At 45.4% G+C, this 20,705-nt stretch overlaps 1 protein-coding gene across 1 annotated transcript in view; it reads left to right on the top strand.

Annotated features, from left to right (window-relative positions):
* Window positions 1-1,249: 1,249 nt before the first annotated feature.
* LOC115382612 (GTPase IMAP family member 8-like) overlaps window positions 1,250-20,705 on the top strand; it is a 46,435-nt gene continuing 26,979 nt past the window's right edge. Inside the window, exons 1-2 of the mRNA XM_030084429.1 lie at window positions 1,250-1,255; window positions 11,725-11,862. Coding sequence (XP_029940289.1) covers window position 1,255; window positions 11,725-11,862 — 139 coding nt within the window. The 5' untranslated portion in view covers window positions 1,250-1,254. The remainder of the gene's footprint in view (window positions 1,256-11,724; window positions 11,863-20,705) is intronic.

The raw sequence follows: 20,705 nt of genomic DNA, 5'->3' as shown, positions 1-20,705 counted from the left end.
GCTTGATCATCCCAGTCTTTCCTACAGGCATATCTTCAGGTTATGTGACTGCCATCTTTCTGCCGCTCCGATGAAAAAGATCGTGGACATCTCTTATATTTTCAGTGAAAAAATGCTGTATTTCAAGATAGCTTGAAGACTTACCTTCGTCCTTCGTTTTGACGACTTCTCTAGTAACAAATGTCCCCTTTATTCGCATATTCTCTGGTCAGTTGATGAACATGAACCATACACACTAAAAACAGTTGGGTTAGAAAATAACCCAATTTTAACCCAACTGGTGGTTCAGAAAAGGATGAACCCCTTTTTGAGTTATTTTAACCCAACAGGTTGGGTTCTTTTTTTGCAACCCAATTCTTGGGTTGAATTATTTAACCCAAAAGTTGGGTTAAGCCAACTACAATGTTGGGTTATTCCTAACCCAACTATTGGGTTGCGCAATTTAGTGCTCCCAATAGTTGGGTTGAAATTATTGTAATAATAATGATAATAATAAATGTATTTTACTGCTGGTTCATCGTACTCCTTCCCAACTACTTGTCAGAATTATTTTTATACCATTATTATAAATATACTGTGGCGATTTTCAATGAGCGGCAGACACAGCGAAGGACAACTGAGTCTGCTCTTTAGTTTCACAAGCACACAAGTTTATTGTGAGAGCAACTAACCCAGAACTATGTTTGTCACACACATACATCTCAGAATTAATCTTGTTTAGTTCATAATTTAGCTTTTTCATTGATTGATGAATTGATCAGATATGCTCTGCTGATCTTTTTCCTCCTGTAAATAGAGCAGTTTGCTGTAAAAGTTCATGTAGGAGCTGAAGTTCTTGTAGATTTTGTATGTGCTGCCAAGTGATTCTTCATCATTAGACTTAGCTGGAGTGAGTTCCTGAAAGATCTGAAATCACATGACACTAGTTATCAGAGTGTTCACTTCCCAGGGCTTGATGATGAGTCCCGGCACACCTGAATGATGTTGGAAGCGTCTGTGATTTAAATGATCTGTTGTAAAAAATATATGTTGTGTGTATGCAGGATATACTGTGAAATATTAGCCCCCGACAAGATGTACCGTGTCAGACCAATCACAGCCTTGTGGTCTTTAATGTGAAGTTAGAAATATGTGGAGGAGCCATGAATTAGACTTAAGTGAAAGATGTCTGAATATTTAATTTCTGTTTGTTTTTTTCCAGTTTCAGCTCCAAGGCGGAAGCGCAGAAGCAGCTTTTGGTTGATTCCACCTCACAGTGAGTACACTTTGCATACCAGCAGGAGGCGCTGCAACAGAGTTCATCTGACATTGTTGAAGCTGATTGGAATAGAGCACTCACTCTAATGTGGCTTCACTACACTTAAGTCGACAATCCAAAGTGATTTGGCTCCAAAAGACAAATAATAATAATAAAATGAATAGAATTAATTTGATCAGCACCTTTCAAGCCACTCAAGGTGACTTCACAGATTAAAATTTAAAAAAAGACAAAACAAGGTAGAAAAGGGATTCAATTCAGCTTTATTTATGAAGTGTCAATTACAACATGGTCGTTTCTAGACACTTTTACAGAGAAACCCAACAGATCCACATGAGCAGTATAAGCGACTGTGGAAAGGAAAAACTCCCTTTTAACAGGAAGAACCCTGCAGAACCAGGCTCAGAGGAGGAGAACCCTGCAGAACCAGGCTCAGAGGAGGAGAACCCTACAGAACCAGGCTCAGAGGAGGAGAACCCTACAGAACCAGGCTCAGAGGAGGCGGCTTTCTGCTGTCCCGGTTGGGGTGAGGGGACAGAGAGAGGAGATAGGACAGACAGGTTCTTGTATCTACATACAATTCATATATAAACACAGGGTACACAGGCTACAAGAGGAACAATCATCAGTGAGTACATTTACATGCAGCCAATAACCCTTTTCAAACCCTTTTCAAACTCGACACCCAATAGCGCGCAGCCATGTAAACACCCGCCAAAACCCAGAAAAGCTCATTTTTGAGATTTGTAAAACCCGATAAAGACCGCTGGGTTACTGTCAGGTTCTTTTCCTTAAAGAAAATTAGGACACAGAAAATCAAACATAATATTTCCAACAGTTACTCCTTTTAACTCGAAAGTACCGCCATGTAAACAGATAACGAGTTAAGGGACATTGTTTCTGGCTCTGCGCATGCTCCCATCCGCAATGAATCATGGTCTTTTGAGTCCAGCAACGAGTAGGCGCGAAACTCACCACACTTTTGTCCGTGTGAGGCTTCTGTAACGCACCATACGAACTGTTATTCTGAGCGCGCACGTCGCACATGCTTCCTTCTGAAAGTCGGAGACTTGTATGGCCTGCAGAAACATCATGTACAACAGAACAACCGTCTATGTAATTTACCGTCTACAGAACAGAGTCACCGCAGCAGTCTGCCTCTGCAGTCCAGTGGAGGAGGTTGCCAGATCTGTCGATCTAGCCCATAAAAAAATATGAAACTCGTAGAAAGCAGCCCAGACCTCCATCTTGGTTGAAAATGCACGTTAAAACCGTATTTGTATGATAAAAAAAAACACGTCAAAAAACAATCATTTAATCAACCCGTCCAACGTGTTCAAAAAAGAAGCTTGCTTTGACTGAAACCCCACCCAATCTGGCAACACAAAGCCGCTCCGGTCAGAGCTGTTTTGTTTTGAGAACACGATGACGTGCGCCGTGGTTTGGAAAGGGATAACCCGATTGAATGCGCTGACTTGTGAACGGGGTAACTCTCTGTCTGTTAAAGCATGTAAACGGGGTTTTCCTAATGTTTCAGAAACCAGATATTGACCTGAACCTGAATTTTAGCTGCATGTAAACGTAGTCAGTGACACACAGTAATACAACGAAATTACATTGAAATGAGAGAAGGAGCAGAACTGGGAGTTGGTTCCACATGGTAGGAGCCCGGGGCTAAGTAAACGCTTACACCCACTGGGTCCAGGTTTCCTCAGTTAATCAATGGATCAGCTGTTGATGCCCAATTAGAATTGAATGCACCCATTGGATCCAGGCTGTCTCAATGGATCAGCCGCGATTGATGTTCTGTCTGCGATCCCTCAATCACGGCTCTAGTCCACGTAGGAGAAATTCTTTTCGTCCAGGGTTTTGGTGTTCTGACTTTTTGGTCTCCCATAGTGGAAAGAGAGAGAGAGGGGGAGAGATCATTTTATTTCCACTGAAGTGGACACAGGTTCACAGATTTATACAAGAAATCCATGACTCATTTTCCCAACATCACTGAACAGTTACATACTAGTTGAGGTTGAGAGAGAGAGAGAGAGAGAGAGAGAGAGAGAGAGAGAGAGAGAGAGAGAGAGAGAGAGAGAGAGAGATACCCTTTTCCCACTGGCCAATAAACCTGTTTAAACCCGCTAACTATCGGCTCCTCATGGCAGTGGGAAAGGGTTTACCCGGGATTTCGACCCGGGTCGTTCGACCCTGCAATCGACCAGGTAATTTGCCGGGTCAGTTTGTATCGGCTTTTAGTGGGAGGGACACATCCGGGAACTTACATTATGACGTCAATGCAGCGCGGCTACATTAGTGCGCTAGTTGTTGTTTCTGGACACAGCGTGAGATTTCCTTCATCAAGATGACCCAGCATTGGCAAGATAGACCAGAGAGCTTCCCCTGATCCGTAGGGAAGAGAAGATTTGTCTGCAGGTAACAGTTACTGTGTTCCACTGCATTGTTTACTTTATTTTTGCTCCATCGCGCTGATGATGTCATCAATGTGGGACACCATTAGTGCAGGAAAACACAGCGTCACGGCTCGCCAGCAGTTGACTAGGTGGGAAATGAGTCTTAAAAAAAAAAGAAAAAGAAAAAGCCGATCGTTAGCGGGTGAAGACATGGGTTGCAGTTGGAAAGGGGTAAGAGAGAGAGAGAGAGAGAGAGAGAGAGAGAGAGAGAGAGAGAGAGAGAGAGAGAGAGATATCTCGGCTAAAAAGAAAAGCCAGAACCAGTCCTAACCTTCAGCTTTATTTAGTAGAAAGGTCTTAAGCCTCGTCTTAAAAACAGAGACTGAGTCAGCCTCCCTTACAGACACTGGGAGCTGGTTCCACATAACAGGAGCCTGATAGCTAAAGGCTCTACCTCCTGTTCTACTTTTAAAGAACCTAGGAACCTCCAGCAGACCGGCACTCTGAGAACGAAGCGTTCTCCTGGGACATTATGGGACTAATAGCTGGTTAAGATATGATGGGGCCTGGTTGTTCAGGGCTTTATAGGTTAAGAGGAGGATTTTGAATTCTATTCTAAATTTAAAGGCACTATCCGCAATTTTAATTTAACCAGGAAGAGAAAAATGCTTTCTACATCATGTACTACGAAGTCCATGCTATATTTCTGTGAAAAAAAATCACACACTGATCAGCGTGTTTTGGATATCTGGCCCCGCAAAGCGCTGCCTGAGGATTTAGTGTGACGACCTCTATCCTCCACTCGCAGCAGCGGCAGCAGCAGCAGTGGGGGCGGGGGCGGAGAGAACTTTACAAATTCATTTTTGCAAGCTACTTTCTGCATTGAACATGTAGTGACAAGGTAAAATATGGTTTACCTGAGACGAAGTGGCCATTTATTTTGAACAAAATAGAGTCGGGGATAGGTTCCTCACTGTTGTCTCGGCTTACGGGCCGAATATCAGTGCAGAGTACCCGGCCTTCTTGGAGTCCCTGGGAGGGGTGCTGGACAGTGCTCCGACTGGGGACTCTATTGTTCTACTGGGGGACTTCAACGCCCACGTGGGCAGCGACAGCGAGACCTGGAAGGGGGTGATTGGATCGCACGGCCTCCCTGATCTGAACCCGAGTGGTGTTCTGTTATTGGACTTCTGTGCTAGTCACAGTTTGTCCATAACAAACACCATGTTCAAGCACAGGGGTGTCCATAAGTGCACTTGGCAACAGGACACCCTAGGTCGCAGGTCGATGATCGACTTTGTTTTCGTGTCATCTGACCTCTGACCTTGTGTTTTGGACACTCGGGTGAAGAGAGGAGCAGAGCTGTGGACCGATCACCACCTGGTGGTGAGTTGGATTCGCTGGCGGAGGAGGAAACCGGGCAGACTTGGCAGACCCAGACCTGTTGTGAGGGTCTGCTGGGAACGTCTGGCGGAACCCTCTGTCAGCAGGGTTTTCAACTCCCACCTCCGGGAGAGCTTCTCTCATGTCCCGAGGGACGCTGGGGACATTGAGTCCGAGTGGACCATGTTCTCCACCTCCATTGTCGAAGCAGCTGCCCGGAGCTGTGGTCGTAATGTCTTTGGTGCCTGTCGTGGCGGCAACCCCCGAACCCGGAAGTGGACACCGGAAGTAAGGGCTGCCATCAAGCTAAAGAAGGAGTCCTATCGAGTCCTGTTGGCTCATGGGACTCCAGAAGCAGCTGACAGGTACCAGCAGGCCAAGCGAACTGCAGCCCGAGTGGTTGTGGAGGCAAAAACTCGGGTCTGGGAGGAGTTCAGGAGGCCATGGCGGAGGATGACTAGTCAGCCTAGAAGAAATTCTGGCAAACCATCCGGCGCCTCAGGAGGGGAAAGCAGGTCTCCACTAACACTGTTTACAGTGGAGGTGGGGAGCTCAACTGGGGATATCATAAGATGGTGGAAGGAATACTTCGAGGACCTCCTCAATCCCGTCGCCACGTCTTCCGTGGAGGAAGCAGAGCTGAGGTCTCAGAGGTGGACTCGTCCATCACCCAAGCTGAAGTCACTGAGGTGGTTGGTAAGCTCCTCGGGTGCAAGGCACCGGGGGTGGACGAGATTCGCCCTGAGTACCTTAAGCCTCTGGATGTGCAGGGACTGTCTTGACATGTCTCTGCAACATCGCATGTCGGTCGGGGACGGTGCTTCTGGACTGGCAGACCGGGGTGGTGGTCCCCCTGTTTAAAAAGGGGGACCGGAGGGTGTGCTCCAACTATAGGGGGATCACACTCCTCAGCCTCCCTGGGAAAGTCTATTGCAAGTTACTGGAGAAGAGGATGTGACTGATACCCGAACCTCAGATTAAGGAGGGACAATGCGGTTTTCGTCCTGGTCGTGGAACAGTGGACCAGCTCTAGTTCACCCAACCAGTTCACATGTGTTTTGTGGACTTGGAGAAGGCATTCGACCACGTCCCTCGTGGTGTCTTGTGGGGGGTGCTCCGGAAATATGGAGTCCGGGGCCCCTTTTTAAGGGCCGTCCGTTCTCTGTATGACCGGAGTAGGAGTCTGGTCTGTATTGCTGGCAGTAAGTCGGACATGTTCCCGGTGCATGTTGGACTGCGGCAGGGCTGCCCTTTTTCACCGGTTCTGTTTATCATTTTTATGGACAGAATTTCTAGGTGCAGCCAGGGGCCGGAGGGGGTCCAGTTCTTGGACCAGGGGCCGGAGGGGGTCCGGTTCAGGGACCACAGGATTTCATCTCTGCTTTTTGCAGATGATGTTGTCCTGTTGGCTTCATCGAACCCGGACCATCATGCACTGGGGCGGTTCGCAGCCGAGTGTGAAGCGACAGGGATGAGGATCAGCACCTCCAAATCCGAGGCCATGGTCCTCGACCAGAAGAAGGTGGCTTGCCCTCTCCAGGTCGGTGGAGAGACTCTGGCCCAAGTGGAGGAGTTGCAGTATCTTGGGGTCTTGTTCACAGTGGGGGACAGATGGAGGAGAGATTGACAGGCGGATCGGTGCAGCGTCTGCAGTGATGCAGTCGTTGTATGGGTCCGTTGTGGTGAAGAAGGAGCTGAGCCGAAAGGCGAAGCTCTCGATTTACCGGTCCATCTATGTCCCCACCCTCACCTATGGTCATGAACTTTGGGTCATCACCGAAAGGACAAGATCCCGGATACAAGCGGTTGAAATGAGCTTCCTCCGTAGGGTAGCTGGACTTCCTTAGAGATAGGGGGAGGAGCTCAGTCACCAGGGAGGAGCTCGGAGTAGAGCCGCTACTCCTCCACATCCAGAGGAACCAGCTGTTGTGGCTCGACACCTCTTCAGAACGCCTCCTGGACGCCTCTCTGGGGAGGTTTTCCGGGCATGTCCTACCGGGAGGAGACCCCGGGGAAGACCCAGGACACGCTGGAGAGACTATGTCTCTCGGCTGGCCTGGGAACACCTTGGGATCCTCCCAGAATAGCTAGAGAAAGAGTCTGAGGACAGGAAGTCTGAGAATCCCTGCTGAGATTGCTGCCCCTGCGACCCGGCCCTGGATAAGCGGTAAAAAGTGGAAATAGAAAATGGAAAATAGAGTCGAAGTGGCTTCTGCTGTGTTTCCTCCGGAGGATTGTGCACGCATGGGATGTGCATGCAGCATCGTGCACGCTGAGTGGGAGCAGAGCGGAGGGGGAGTGGGAGGGTTTTCTCAACGTGAGGAACCAGTCAGAGAGCTCGGGGGCGGAGCCAACATTTCAAACTGAAGTCAGGGCTCAAAATTGTGCAGAATCACGGATAGCTCCTTTAACAGGAAGCCAGTGAAGAGAAGCTAATATTGGGGTGATATGATCTCTCCTACTGGTTCTTGTGAGAACTCTTGTTGCAGCATTTTGAACGAGTTGGAGACTTTTTAGGCAGGTATTGGGGCCCCCTGATAACAAGGGGTTACAGTAGTCTACTCTGGAGGTAACAAATGCATGGATTCATTTCTCAGCATGGCTTTGAGTCAGCATGTTCCTGATTTTAGAAATATTACGCAGGTGAAAGAAGGAGGTCCTGCAGACCTAATTGAATGAAATGAATTTAAAAATATACAGTGCATTCCAGTCAGAAGGCAGATTGAAAGAGATGGGTTTTGAGTCTTGATCTGAAAAGAGGCAAGGAATGAGTTCCAAAGTTGAGTAGTGAAGCTACTGAAAGCTCTCATCCCCATGGATGGACGGGACAGACAGGTGGAGGGAAGAGGAAGACCTGAGGTGGGGAGGCACTGTGGACGAGATTCACAATGATAGGAAGAGCCGACATTGAAGGTTCAAAAAGCGACGTCGCTATGAACGCTTGGCTGCCACAATCCCTGTGGGAATTTTTCTGACAACTCCTGCTTAAAACCCAAAAAGTCAGAAGGATCCTGAGGCCCTGCTTCCACGATCTGTACTCATACTAAAAATCAAGATTAAGTGAGCTTTTGCCCTTCTGCTCTCTGGGAGGTTTCTGTCCTCTCTGAGCTCGCCTTAGGACACCTGTGTTACCGTTTGACAGGTGTACCTCGTGTCAACCAATAGTGAGTGACACACTGACATTGTAGAAGCTGATTTGAATGCTATACAGCAGGGGTCGGCAATTAGATTTGGCAGCGGGCCACTTTTTTGGGGGGCACTTCGATCGCGGGCCAAGGGGTCTCCGGCTCGCGCGCGCTTCCATCCGCGGACTAAAGAGCGAGGGGGGGGTCCATCGGACGTATTTAACGCGACTGCATTTGCGCAAGAAATGACACCGCGCCACGCTACATGCAAAACTTTTCGCTGGTGTGTGAATTCATTCGCGGGATGCATCACGCTGGAACAAATATGCAACACAGAACATCCTGCAGAAACATCACAGCTCCTCATCACGTCTCCTGCACAGCAGCAGTGGGCAGGATTTTTCTGATGTTTGTCCCCTGGTGTGCACCCGGCTGTCTGTGTGTATGTGTGTGTGTGTGCGCGCGCGCATACTGATCGATGGTGCGGGTTTTGTTCTTTTTTGTTTTTATGATTGTTTTTACTGTTCAGCACTTTTATGAATTTGAGAAGTGCTTTACAAATAAAGATTGAGACTGAGATGCTCCGCCTGCCACCGTCGCTGCTCTGTATCTGACATGAGGAAGTCAGCTCCTCCGGCTGCGGCCGAGGTGCCGGCATCGCCTCTGGCTGCATGCTGCCCTCCGGAGCGACAATCGCGTCATTACAGTGACTTTGTGAAACACACACTCAAACTTACTGGAGAATAAATACACACAGTGAGCTCAGTGCACCACTCACTTGTGCTCTCTGTTCACGAGACGAGGTGCCACTCCTCTTTATTTTTCAGTGACAAACCGGCAACCACAACTAAACAACACATCCCTCGAAGATTGTCTATTGCAACACAATGACAGATATCACACTCTAACAGGGGTGCGTGCGTCCGCTCGAGGGCCCGGGGTAATGCGTGCGTTAATGCGTTTGTGCGCGCGCGTGTTGGGATCCTCTCGCGGGCCGGATTGGACGGTTCGGCGGGCCACATTTGGCCCGCGGGCCGCTAATTGCCGACCCCTGCTATACAGTCACAGAAATGAATGCACTCACTCTTTTTTTTTTGTAAAGTTTATTCAACAAATATAGTGAGCATTTTGCAAACAGCATGTTAGAGACAAAGTAACAATGATAAAGTTGCAATTCCAAGAAGTGCTTAAGAAATAGGGCGGAAATGAAACGATAAATAGATTACACATACAAAGACCTGTATGACTTGGTTAAATGACTGTTTAGCTTTAAAGGGCAACTCCGGTTTTTTGACACCTGGACCTTATTTATAGGTGTGTGCATGCTCATATACTCAGACAAACATTGTGCAGCTCGGAGTCCTTCAGAAGTTATTTAGATCCAAACGATGTAGCCGCACCAGCGGGGATGCCACAGCAATGGAGCGTTAGCGCGGGACATAATCTCTGCAAAATCGCTCATTTCGGCTGTATTTCTTCATCCATCGCCAGTGTTATCATAAAGTCAGCTCGTTTACCGTCTTATGGTGGGTCAGCTGAAGAGCTGACAGGTTTCGCTAACTTAGCCACAATTAGCTCAGATGGGAAGCTCCTCTCCCCAGCAGAGAGGCACTTTGAGTCGGCCTCGGCTGTCACGGTGCCCCGGCGTCTGACTTCCAGGGGCCGAGTTGGAAAACGGCCCTCAGCTGCTCCACGGAGGCTCCGGACACCGGCGAAGATGCACGGCTCGCGCGCGGCCGCTGGACGTCTCTCCTCGCCGGGAGGATGCGTATCTCCGCTCCCCGGCGGATGCGCGCTCCGGGCCGGCCGCGGGACGCGCGATGGCCGGAGCTCTCTCCTCGCCGGGAGAATCCAGATCTCCGCCGCCCGGCGGATGCGCGCTCCAACCCAGGCCGCGGGACACCGCCGGAGGCCCCCCTTCTGACCGAAAGGCAACCCAGTGCCGATGGAGGAAAAATACAGCCGAAATGAGCGACTTTGCAGAGATTATGTCCAGCGCTAACGCTCCATTGCTGTGGCACCCCGCTAGTGCGGCTACATCGTTTGGATCTAAATAACTTCTGAAGGACTCCGAGCTGCACGATGTTTGTCTGAGTGAGTATATGAGCATGACACACCTAGAAATAAGGTCCAGGTGTCAAAAAACCGGAGTTGCCCTTTAAGCTGATGAGAGAGAAGTCGCTCGGCCTTGTCATGTTCATAGAAGGACTTGCGTGAATGAGTAATCAACCTTTCCGCTTCAGTAGATAGAAAAAGTTTAAGATCTGTTTATAGGTCTGTGTATAGGTTACGGCAGTGGTGGGCCGTCAGGGCCTGCAAAGCCTTCTCTGCTGGCCTAAAAATTATCTGAATTACAGACTGATGTAAATTATATTTTGTCCATAAATAATTAATAAATGATTCCAAACGGTATGTTCCAGTTCCTGTCATAGTTTTCCCGTGGTTGCGCTGCTTCCAGACATGTTTTTTTCATATTAAACCATTTAACCAATCAGATTTCAGGCATCATCTGTTGCTAGGGTCAAAGAAATCTGCCCGAGGCCTTCGCTAGCCGTTCCTGATGGCGCAGTGAAGTGAAGTGAAGCGTCAATCAGACAGTTGCTTCAACCAATCAGACAGTTGCTTCAACCAATCAGATTTCGAGTTGGCGACTCAGCGCCTTCTAGCTTCTAACAACAGCAGATCCAGGCCCTCTGATTTACATTCACCAAGAGATACAGTAGGGGGCAGTATGCACCTAAGTTGTTGGTCGCCTACCTCAGTTATTCCAAAGAAGAAGAAGAAGAAGAAGAAGAAGACCTGAAAAGAAATAAAACTTATGCCAGAAATACCACAGGGCAGCTGGACTTTATGGAACTGAAACTCACGGATAATCTATATGACAGAGCAGTTGAACTCTTTTTGAGGAAGGAAAAGAGGATGTATTTTGTTTTCAAATAATCGGGATTTTGGTGAGTAAAATGTTCCTCTTTTCCTAAATAATATTGCTGTTTTATTAAGTTGTTGATGCTCATTGTATGTGCACAGATGTAGTAGGAGAATTGTGCACTTCAGCAAAGGCATTTATTCTGGCTGCACAAGTATCTATCTGCTGTGCAACAACTCTTTATGTGCATATCTGCATAATAAGAGTTTTTTTTGTAGACAAAATAGTTATTGAGAGGTGGATTGGTTCAGGCGGATCTGTTCTGAAGGCCTTAGTGTGAAATGCACGGTCTGCCACTGTGTTACGGACAGTAATTTATCAGGGTTAGAGATTCGTCTTTCTGATCTGGATCTACAACACACAACACAAGCACACATGGGAATATTGTTTATGTCACAACTGCTGGTGATGTTCTTTTTGGATTTAAATCATTTTTTAAAATGATGTGAAATTAGCAGGACTCTTGAATGATCTCCTTGAAGAAGAATCAATAATCCTGTACTTTACTCTGCCTGCTGTAATAAACACTGACTCAGTGCCAGAACTGTCTGGTTTCATAATAAAGCTCCTGTTAAAGACATTACACAACTTCATGTTGAATTCCTGTTGAAATAACTGTCTTTCCAGTGTCGGAGCTGAGGCTGGTTCTGTTGGGGAACAGCTGGTCTGAGAGGAGCTCAGTGGGAAACTTCATTCTGAGAACAAACGCCTTCAACACAGAGGAAGAACTGGATGAATGTGTTCGTTCAAACGGGGAGTCTAAGGGCAAAACAGTCTTTCTTATCAACACTCCAAACCTTCTGCAACCAAACATCTCTCCGACAGAACTGACAGAACATGTAGAAGACTTTGCGAGTCTCTCTGATCCTGGACCTCATCTGTTCCTGCTGGTTATTCAGCCTGAAGTCTTCACTGAGGAGGACAGTCAGAGGCTTCAGTCCATCCTGGAGAACTTCAGTCAGCAGTCATGGACTCATTCAGTCTTACTGATATCAGCAGCTGAAGAGGAGACGTCACAACCTCCTGAGGAAACCTTCCCCTCATTGAGAGACTTGATGAAGAAATGCAGAGTCAAACTGTTGTGGAACAAAAACCAACAACCTCTCCTGTTGGCACACATGTGGGACATGATGATGGAGAACAATGGAGAGCATGTGACACGAGATGTTTCCAGAGATGTTCATTCAAACTTACTATCTGGTCAAAAAGGTTTGAGGCGAGACAGACGTTCCAGCAGCTTCAACCAGGATCCTGTGGAAGGAAACGGTGAGTGAAAGAAAACATTTAAACCAAGTGTATGGTTTTTTTAAATTATTATTTTGTGGATGCTAAGTAGCAGCCACACAATGTTTCTTTATTTTACATTTACTTTATTTTGTGGATGTAATATAAATCAGTTATACTCTACAGTGATACTTTTTCTGACGAGATCCATTTTTCGCCTCATTCCTTTTCCTTCAATTCTTTGTCGATTTTGATCGTTCCGGTATCAGAACATGTAGATTTCAAGAGCCGGGACGATAGCTTCTAGATTTTTGATATCTTTGAGCATGTGTGTTGGTATTAACCAACTGTTACATGTTGCTTCAGTAACATCCTTTTTCTTCTTTGTCTTCATTCCAGTTGTGGTCTTAACCATGTTTCTGTTTCACTAATAACCTCTAGTTTCCGAGGCAAATCATGGTATCTTTCTTAAATTCCTGCCCACTAACAGACCCCCAGCATTCCAATCAAACAGCAAAATCATTGCTTTCTCACTGGCTGATCCAGACTTCTGTGTCCTTTCTCACTTCCTCTCATGCAAGGTCATCAACATCCAGGTTGTGAACTGCAGCATCAACAGTGATTTGAATTATTTTCCGATGTGCATTTTATCTCCATTGAGGCATCAACAACCGCTGCAATGAAAGTGACCAACTTCCCTCAACCCAGCATTACTTTCCCTTCCTCTACACGTCCTGGGCTTTACGTGGCTTCACTGCTACAATTTCTCTTCTTGTTTCTCTCTCTGATTCACCCTTTTCACCGTTTGAACATGACATATCTCATTCCAATCCAGTCTCACTCCAAACTGTGCAAAAGCTAGGTTGGTCCACAGCACATATTGTAGACATGTCACGATTAACGCCGAGTGTGTTACACTGCTACGCTTGATCATCCCAGTCTTTCCTACAGGCATATCTTCAGGTCATGTGACTGCCATCTTTCTGCCGCTCCGATGAAAAAGATCGTGGACATCTCTTATATTTTCAGTGAAAAAATGCTGTATTTCAAGATAGCTTGAAGACTTACCGTTGTCCTTCGTTTTGACGACTTCTCTAGTAACAAATGTCCCCTTTATTCGCATATTCTCTGGTCAGTTGATGAACATGAACCGTAGTTTATGTGTTTTGGCATCTGTTCTTTCAGCTTGATGAACAACATTGTAGCCGATTCCCTGGTTGCGAGGATTAGAAATGTAACTGTTTCAGAATAACTTGATCCTTAAAAAAAAAAAACTCAAATAGTCCATGATGCAAATCAGCTTCCTTCTGGCTTCAAACACGTCCCTAGCAACCACCCACCCTAGCAACACGGAAATCGTAGCGTGACTACAGTGTTGCTCATCAAGCTGAAACAACACCAAAACAAATGTAACGCCTCTTGGAGTGATTACAGTAAAATTTCAGTATCATAGGCACAGTGCCAGGGTCAACTACTGAGCAGTGATGAGAACAAACCTATTAATGACCACAGACCAAAAGATAAGTTTGAAATGCCGGCTTAATTTCATATAGAAGACAAGGGAAAACAAAATAAACAACAATTAACAACAGATGACAGATCCAAATCACAATGAAAACAAATGAAACGTTCTTCCCTAAAAGGTTTAGTTTTTTAACCTAGGTGTCTTTTAAGTTTCAGGTTTTATCCTTCAGTCTCTTTTGATTTCACTCCAGCGAGTAAAATTTAGTTTTTTTCTAAGTTAGTTTGGCTAATTAATTTAGATTTCTCATTTCCCAAATCACATTCAAGTTTTTGGTAAATGGTAAATGGACTACACTTATAGCGCTTTTTACCCTGCATGACAGAGCCCAAAGCGCTTCACACTGCAATATCACATCACCCTTTCACACCATACTGGGTGGTGGTAAGCTGCTGCTGTAGCCACAGCTGCCCTGGGGGGGCAGACTGACGCCATCGGCCCCTCCGACCACCACCAACCATTCACTCTCACAACTTTCATACTAGGCAAGGTGGGTGAAGTGTCTTGCCCAAGGACACAACGCCAGTTTTACCGCCAACCTTCTGGTTATAAGACGACCTGCTCTACCAACTGAGCTACTGTCGCCCCAGTTTAGTTGTATCCCTTTTCAACTTCAACCATCTTCAGTTTGATTAAACAAATCCAACAGCTGCACTCCAAATAACACTCGTACAGTATTATTGGGTATGGCTGACACACACAAAAAATAAATAAAATGCAAACTCATATTAATTCAGCAAAAGACTGAACAACTTTCCACACTTCCCTTCATTTTGTTGCTCCTCTGACTGTCATGTGTCAGTCCACTGCAGCAGTGCAGAGGAAAAAGGTAAATCCTACCAGTTTTTTGAAGAAAATGCAAAGTCTTGCTGCTCCTGTATCACGCACAGTTCACATGATCCCTGGGAGGCTCGCCATCTTGAATCGCGCACGCGGATGTTTCAAATCCAACGCTGACTCTGATTTCCAGTCCAGACCTTAAAAGCCTATCATCACAATCAAATAAAATGCATAAATAAATAAAATAGCACATCTGGTGTCTTCAACTACTGATAAAAGTCTGTTTTTCATATTCTCAGTACTTAACAAGGTGTCACGCGCACCATCACGGCGGCGGAAGAAAAAAACATCAAAGGGCCTCAGCCCGCGCTTCAATTAACCACCATTTCGCTCTTTAAATGCAATATTTTAACACAAAACAATATAAAATCAATACTCAAGCTCCATATCTTCTCATATAACTAATATATTAAAACAAAACATACTTTACATGACATAAAATGCATATTTCAACTCACCAAGTCCCGTTGTTGCATAATATTGTGGCATATGATGAGCTGCGGAGGCAGCGAGGAAGGATTCAAACCCTTTGAATATTCACAAGCAGGTATTAATTTTGACAAGGGCTGTGTTGGAAACTGCGTACTTACCTACTACTCATACTAACTTACTGAGTATGCAGTGTGTTTACACTGGCAGTATGCGATTTTGAGTATGCGAGAAGTTCCCGGATGCATACTGCATTCGCCAGAAATGTTGAGTAGACATCGTGTGTTCACTACTCATACTGAAATTACCCAAGATGCAACACAACGAACAGTGGTTGCGCCAGACAGAGCTTGCACCACCTGGCTCACATTTCGCTGAATTCGTCCCAACAAAATCATAAACGGCTGGTATTTGGACAATTAAACGACACGCTCGGGCTCTAAACCACCACTTTGTCGCCTAATTTAAAAAAAATCTCGATGAAGTTCTACATTTGTAGAGTTTAGAGCTAAAGTGAAATCAGCTTTAGCAGGTCGATTTTGGCTCGAGGAGGAGTGCAATGCATTGTGGGTTATTATGTAATATGCTGTAGTGTAAACTCTTTGCATATTGATTAATGGACTGAGTAAGCAGGATGCAGGATGGATAGTATGAGTATGGAAGGATGGTGGAGATAGTATGTGGTTTCAAACACAGCCAATATCTAATCCTAGCTGCGCACACTAGCGCCCTCCATGGTGGAGCGTAGGCCGAGTCACCCCCAAAACAACCCCCCTGCCCAACGGTCCGACACAAAATGAAATAAAATGAACACAAAGTGGTGGCAACAGCAGTGGTGGAGAAGGCGTCAAAGTTAAGGTAAGTCTTCAAACTAGGGATGCACGCTATTGGATTTTTGCCGATATCCGATATGCCGATATATCGAATAGTGCTGTCATGCGATCAAAAAAAAAATCTAATTAATTACAGGATATGTAATTAATTAATCTAATGAATCACATTTTAATCACATACCTGTTTTAGGTCCCCAAGTGAAGAATTTAAATTCAGGGACGTTACAGAATTGTGATGCATGACTCATCAAATGAAAACACCGAGACGAGAAGATTTCAAATCCACATTTATGTTGATGATGACGAAAGCTAAGTCAGGACATCTTGTCCAAAATAAATTCTAAGCCCTATCAGGCAACTCAAATAACACTTTCAGTGTGTTTCATTAATGAAATTAAAAAGAAGAAAAACTTTAAATACATCCCAGCAAACCAATTCGACCTTGTGCACTATTCAAAAATGCAGTACAAGCATTGATTAAAAAAAAATCTGAAATAAAATAAGGCTGAGTCTCAAACAGCCACTATAGCAAACTAAATTCAAAATGAATACTAAAACTAACTCAATACAGCAATTTAAAATGAGTACTACAAGTATAACATGCCTCTAAATAGACAATTCCATTCACAATGAATTGCCACTCAAGTGTGCTATAATTATTCTTAGATTAATCTTTTTAGTGCACTAATTTGCAGTGTAATTAATTAATTAATCTAATTAATGCACTAAAGTGACAGTCCTAATATCGAAACCCCCTTTTGGTGATACCGATACTGATACCAATAATCACAAGGGTTTTTTTTCACCGTAAAGAAAGCTAAGTCTCTCCTGTACTGGAATTTACATGTTATTCTTATTGTGACAGTCTTATTTGTTTGAGAAACACAAGCGGCACTGGTCGGGTCCGAGCCTCCTTGCTGGCCCGCGACTGAGACGTCCGCTCACTAACATGGGAGTTGTAAGCATCTGTCATCCACTAACATGGAGTTGTTAGCATGTCCCATCCACTAAAATGTTAAATATGTTAAATATATAAAATACAAAAATAAGTTGACAAAAATGATACGAGCAAGTAAGTAGAGTTACTACACTGAGCTCATTGAGGCTTCTCGTGGTGACCAAAAGCAGTGCTGGAAAGTACTAAATAATGTCCCCAGCCGGGGCCATCAGTCTACAGTCCTTCCTGACACCAAAGCCAAACTAAATGCAAATCAAAATGTCGATGATGATCTTGCCAACTGTTTTAACAACTACTTCAACTCCATAGGTGTAACTCTTTCGAAAAATATAAAGCCACAAGAGGGAGAAAAAACAGCACACAACACTGCTTTTTCTTTTTTAGAGACTTGCAATTTTCATTATAATGCATTAACATAATACAATTATATACATACACACAATCAATTAGTTGTATGAACATTTAACACCCCACATCCCACCCCTTTCCCACGGAAAATCAAACTATTTCTATAGCACTTTTCATGTTCATAAAAAACCAACAAAAAGTGCTAAACAGTAAAATCAGTGTAAAAACAGAGCCGCACCTTCAATTAAAGCTCGTGTCCGGAGTTTCCGTTTGTTTCCAACATATGTATCATTTTTTAACAGAGCTTAAATGTGTCAGTCTGGTTCAATACTACAATATAATATTAGCATAAAGCAATATAAACATTTATTTATGAGCCCCACCTTCGTCTCATAGACCCCCATGTTATCCGAAAAAGCGCCGGTCAGCTTCAGCCAATAGATTTCGAGCTTCCGCCATGTCGTGCTGTCAATCAAAGTGTGCATGCCAATGACGTATAGAATTAGACCGCTCGCTGCTCGGCGGACAGCAGCGGCAAATCGGCGCTGACTTCCGGTAGGGGCAAGAAGCTGTGGGGCGCTGTGTAATCCAGTGTAAATACACAGACTTCAAGGCCTGCTGGTCATCACTGATGGGACAATATGTGTTATGTTATGGCTTTTACTGTTAGCAGACAGTAAAATCTCTGTCCTATGCACGTTGTCATGGCGACCACAGCGCTGTTTAGCCTCACAGACAAGAAAAAAACAAAGCATGTTTGTAGTTGATAGATGCTGACTTTCGGTCTCAATAACTCTTAAGCAAAACGTCAGTAACATACAAAGGGCGCCTCCATCCCATCGTTGTGAGGTGGACGACATGCTACAAGCTCATTTTTATTAAAAGTATGTGTCTATCAAGCATCAGAAACAATACTGATTTCTTTAAGCAGCGGTCCTGCTGTGGGGTTAAAGGGCAACTCCGGTTTTTTGACACCTGGACCTTATTTCTAGGTGTGTCATGCTCATATACTCACTCAGACAAACATCGTGCAGCTCGGAGTCCTTCAGAAGTTATTTAGATCCAAACGATGTAGCCGCACTTAGCGGGGGGGCCACAGCAATGGAGCGTTAGCGCGGGACATAATCTCTGCAAAGTTGCTTATTTCGGCTGTATTTCTTCATCCATCACCAGTGTTATCATAAAGTCAGCTCGTTTACCGTCTTCAGGTGGGTCATCTGAAGAGCTGACAGTTTTCGCTAACTTAGCCACAATTAGCTCGGATGGGAACGTTGCGGCGCTCCTCTCCCCAGCAGAGAGGCACTTTGAGTCGGCCTCGGCTGTCACGGTGCCCCGGCGTCTGACTTCCAGGGGCCGAGTTGGAAAACGGCCCTCAGCTGCTCCACGGAGGCTCCGGACACCGGCGAAGACGCGCGGCCGCTGGGCCGCTGGACATCTCTCCTCGCCGGGAGGATGCGTATCTCTGCTCCCCGGCGGATGCGCGCTCCACGCCGGCCGCGGGACGCGCGACGGCCGGAGCTCTCTCCTCGCCGGGAGAATCCAGATCTCCGCCGCCCGGCGGATGCGCGCTTCGAGCCAGGCCGCGGGACACCGCCGGAGGCCCCCCTTCTGACCGAAAGGCAACCCAGCGCCGATGGAGGAAAAATACAGCCGAAATGAGCGACTTTGCAGAGATTATGTCCCGCGCTAACGCTCCATTGCTGTGGCACCCCCGCTAGTGCGGCTACATCGTTTGGATCTAAATAACTTCTGAAGGACTCCGAGCTGCACGATGTTTGTCTGAGTGAGTATATGAGCATGACACACCTAGAAATAAGGTCCAGGTGTCAAAAAACCGGAGTTGCCCTTTAAGGGACCGTCTACAATTTACAAGACGCTGCAACAGTGAAGACAAACACCAAAAAAAAAAAAAAAAAAAAACTAAAAAAAAAAAACGTAATACCACCACTGGGATTCACTGCAGTGTCACCATAATCACCACAACCTCTATTTGTCTCCTATCAAATTTATTGGACATGGCGTTTGTCTTCACTGTTGCAGCGTCTTGTAAGTTGTAGACGGCCCCTTAACTGCTGATTGAAATCAATAATGTTTCTGCCAGAACAGAAACAATGCCAAATAAGAAAGTTAATGTTTTAAACAATTTTTCTCCAATTCAAATGATTCAGTTGGACTTTCACAGCTGCTCAGACCCACAGACCTTGGAGTGGTTGCTCTTTTCCTCCCACAAAAATGGCGATAAAAAGTTTCTGGAGGAGCAATTGTTGCAGTCAGAACATGCACAGTATTTATGTAATATATTTATGTAATAATGCTTTAATGCTCAATAAAGAACTGAACTGAACTGAATACCTTAACATACACAGAGGTTTTTCAGAGTAAAATGTAAGAAATAAAGTAGTGTAATAAAAAATGAAGTCAATTTAAGCAGTGGGGTCCTCTGAATACAACGGACACTCATTTCTAGAATAATTACAACAGATTGAGTGAAACAGCCAAAGGAAGACAAGAAATGGAAAAAATGAAAGCATGAAACACAGAAACTGCAATAAAAATTAAAAGTTTATTCACAGTAAATGAAAAAATGCACACAGTGACATATTAATTGCACATTCCGTTGTCGCAGGATACACTTGTCTTTGTGACTTCTGTTTCAGAGGAGATAAATAATAAAACAAAAAACTCCTGGGTCTCCTGGCTTGGTGTTCACAATGTATCTCAAGCATTGTGACTTGATTCCAACACAGAAGTTTACTGTACCTTGGTAAATCACCAAACACAAAGTCACACACCGTGCTGGATCCCGCTCTGAATCCGCTTTTTGCCACTACCGGAAGTCAGCTGCGATTTGCCGTCTCTCAGGGGGAAGTGAGCGTCTGGTCATTCTATACGTCATTGGTGCGCGCAGCCAGAGAGCACGGCCGCTCGCCCAGCAGAGGAGAGTTAGCTCTGCAGCAGCCGCCGCGCTCACCTCGGATATATCCACTGTCTGCTGAACATCCACCGTAAACAGCTCAACATGGAGGATGCTGTAGGACTCGGAGGCTCTCATTTTCACCCGACTGATAATAGCGTGCACAATTAAAGGGGCGTGGCTTGGTCGCTCATGAAAGCAGAGGGAGGGGGAACGTGAGAAGTTGGATTAAAAAAAACGTCTCTCTTTCAAAACTCCGGACACCAGCTTTAAGGTCACATGCATGCATGCACACGCACAAACACACACACGCAGCCAGGTGTACACACACGTATACCGACATGCACACACATACAAACACACACACCCAGTTCCTTTCATACAAAAAGGGGAGACATTGCATGGCACTGAACATCATGGGAAACAGAGGGAGACTATTATCTCAAGCACTATGACTTTGCTACTTAAAAACAAAAAAGAAAAATTAAATAGAAAAAACATAGAACACGGAAACTTATTTAACAAGAATGTCATGTTTCA

The sequence above is a fragment of the Salarias fasciatus genome (genome assembly GCF_902148845.1).
Source record: "Salarias fasciatus chromosome 7 unlocalized genomic scaffold, fSalaFa1.1 super_scaffold_4, whole genome shotgun sequence".
NCBI lineage: Eukaryota > Metazoa > Chordata > Actinopteri > Blenniiformes > Blenniidae > Salarias > Salarias fasciatus.
The sequence above is the reverse complement of the archived record's forward strand: the minus strand, read 5'-3'. Positions and strand labels throughout refer to the sequence as shown.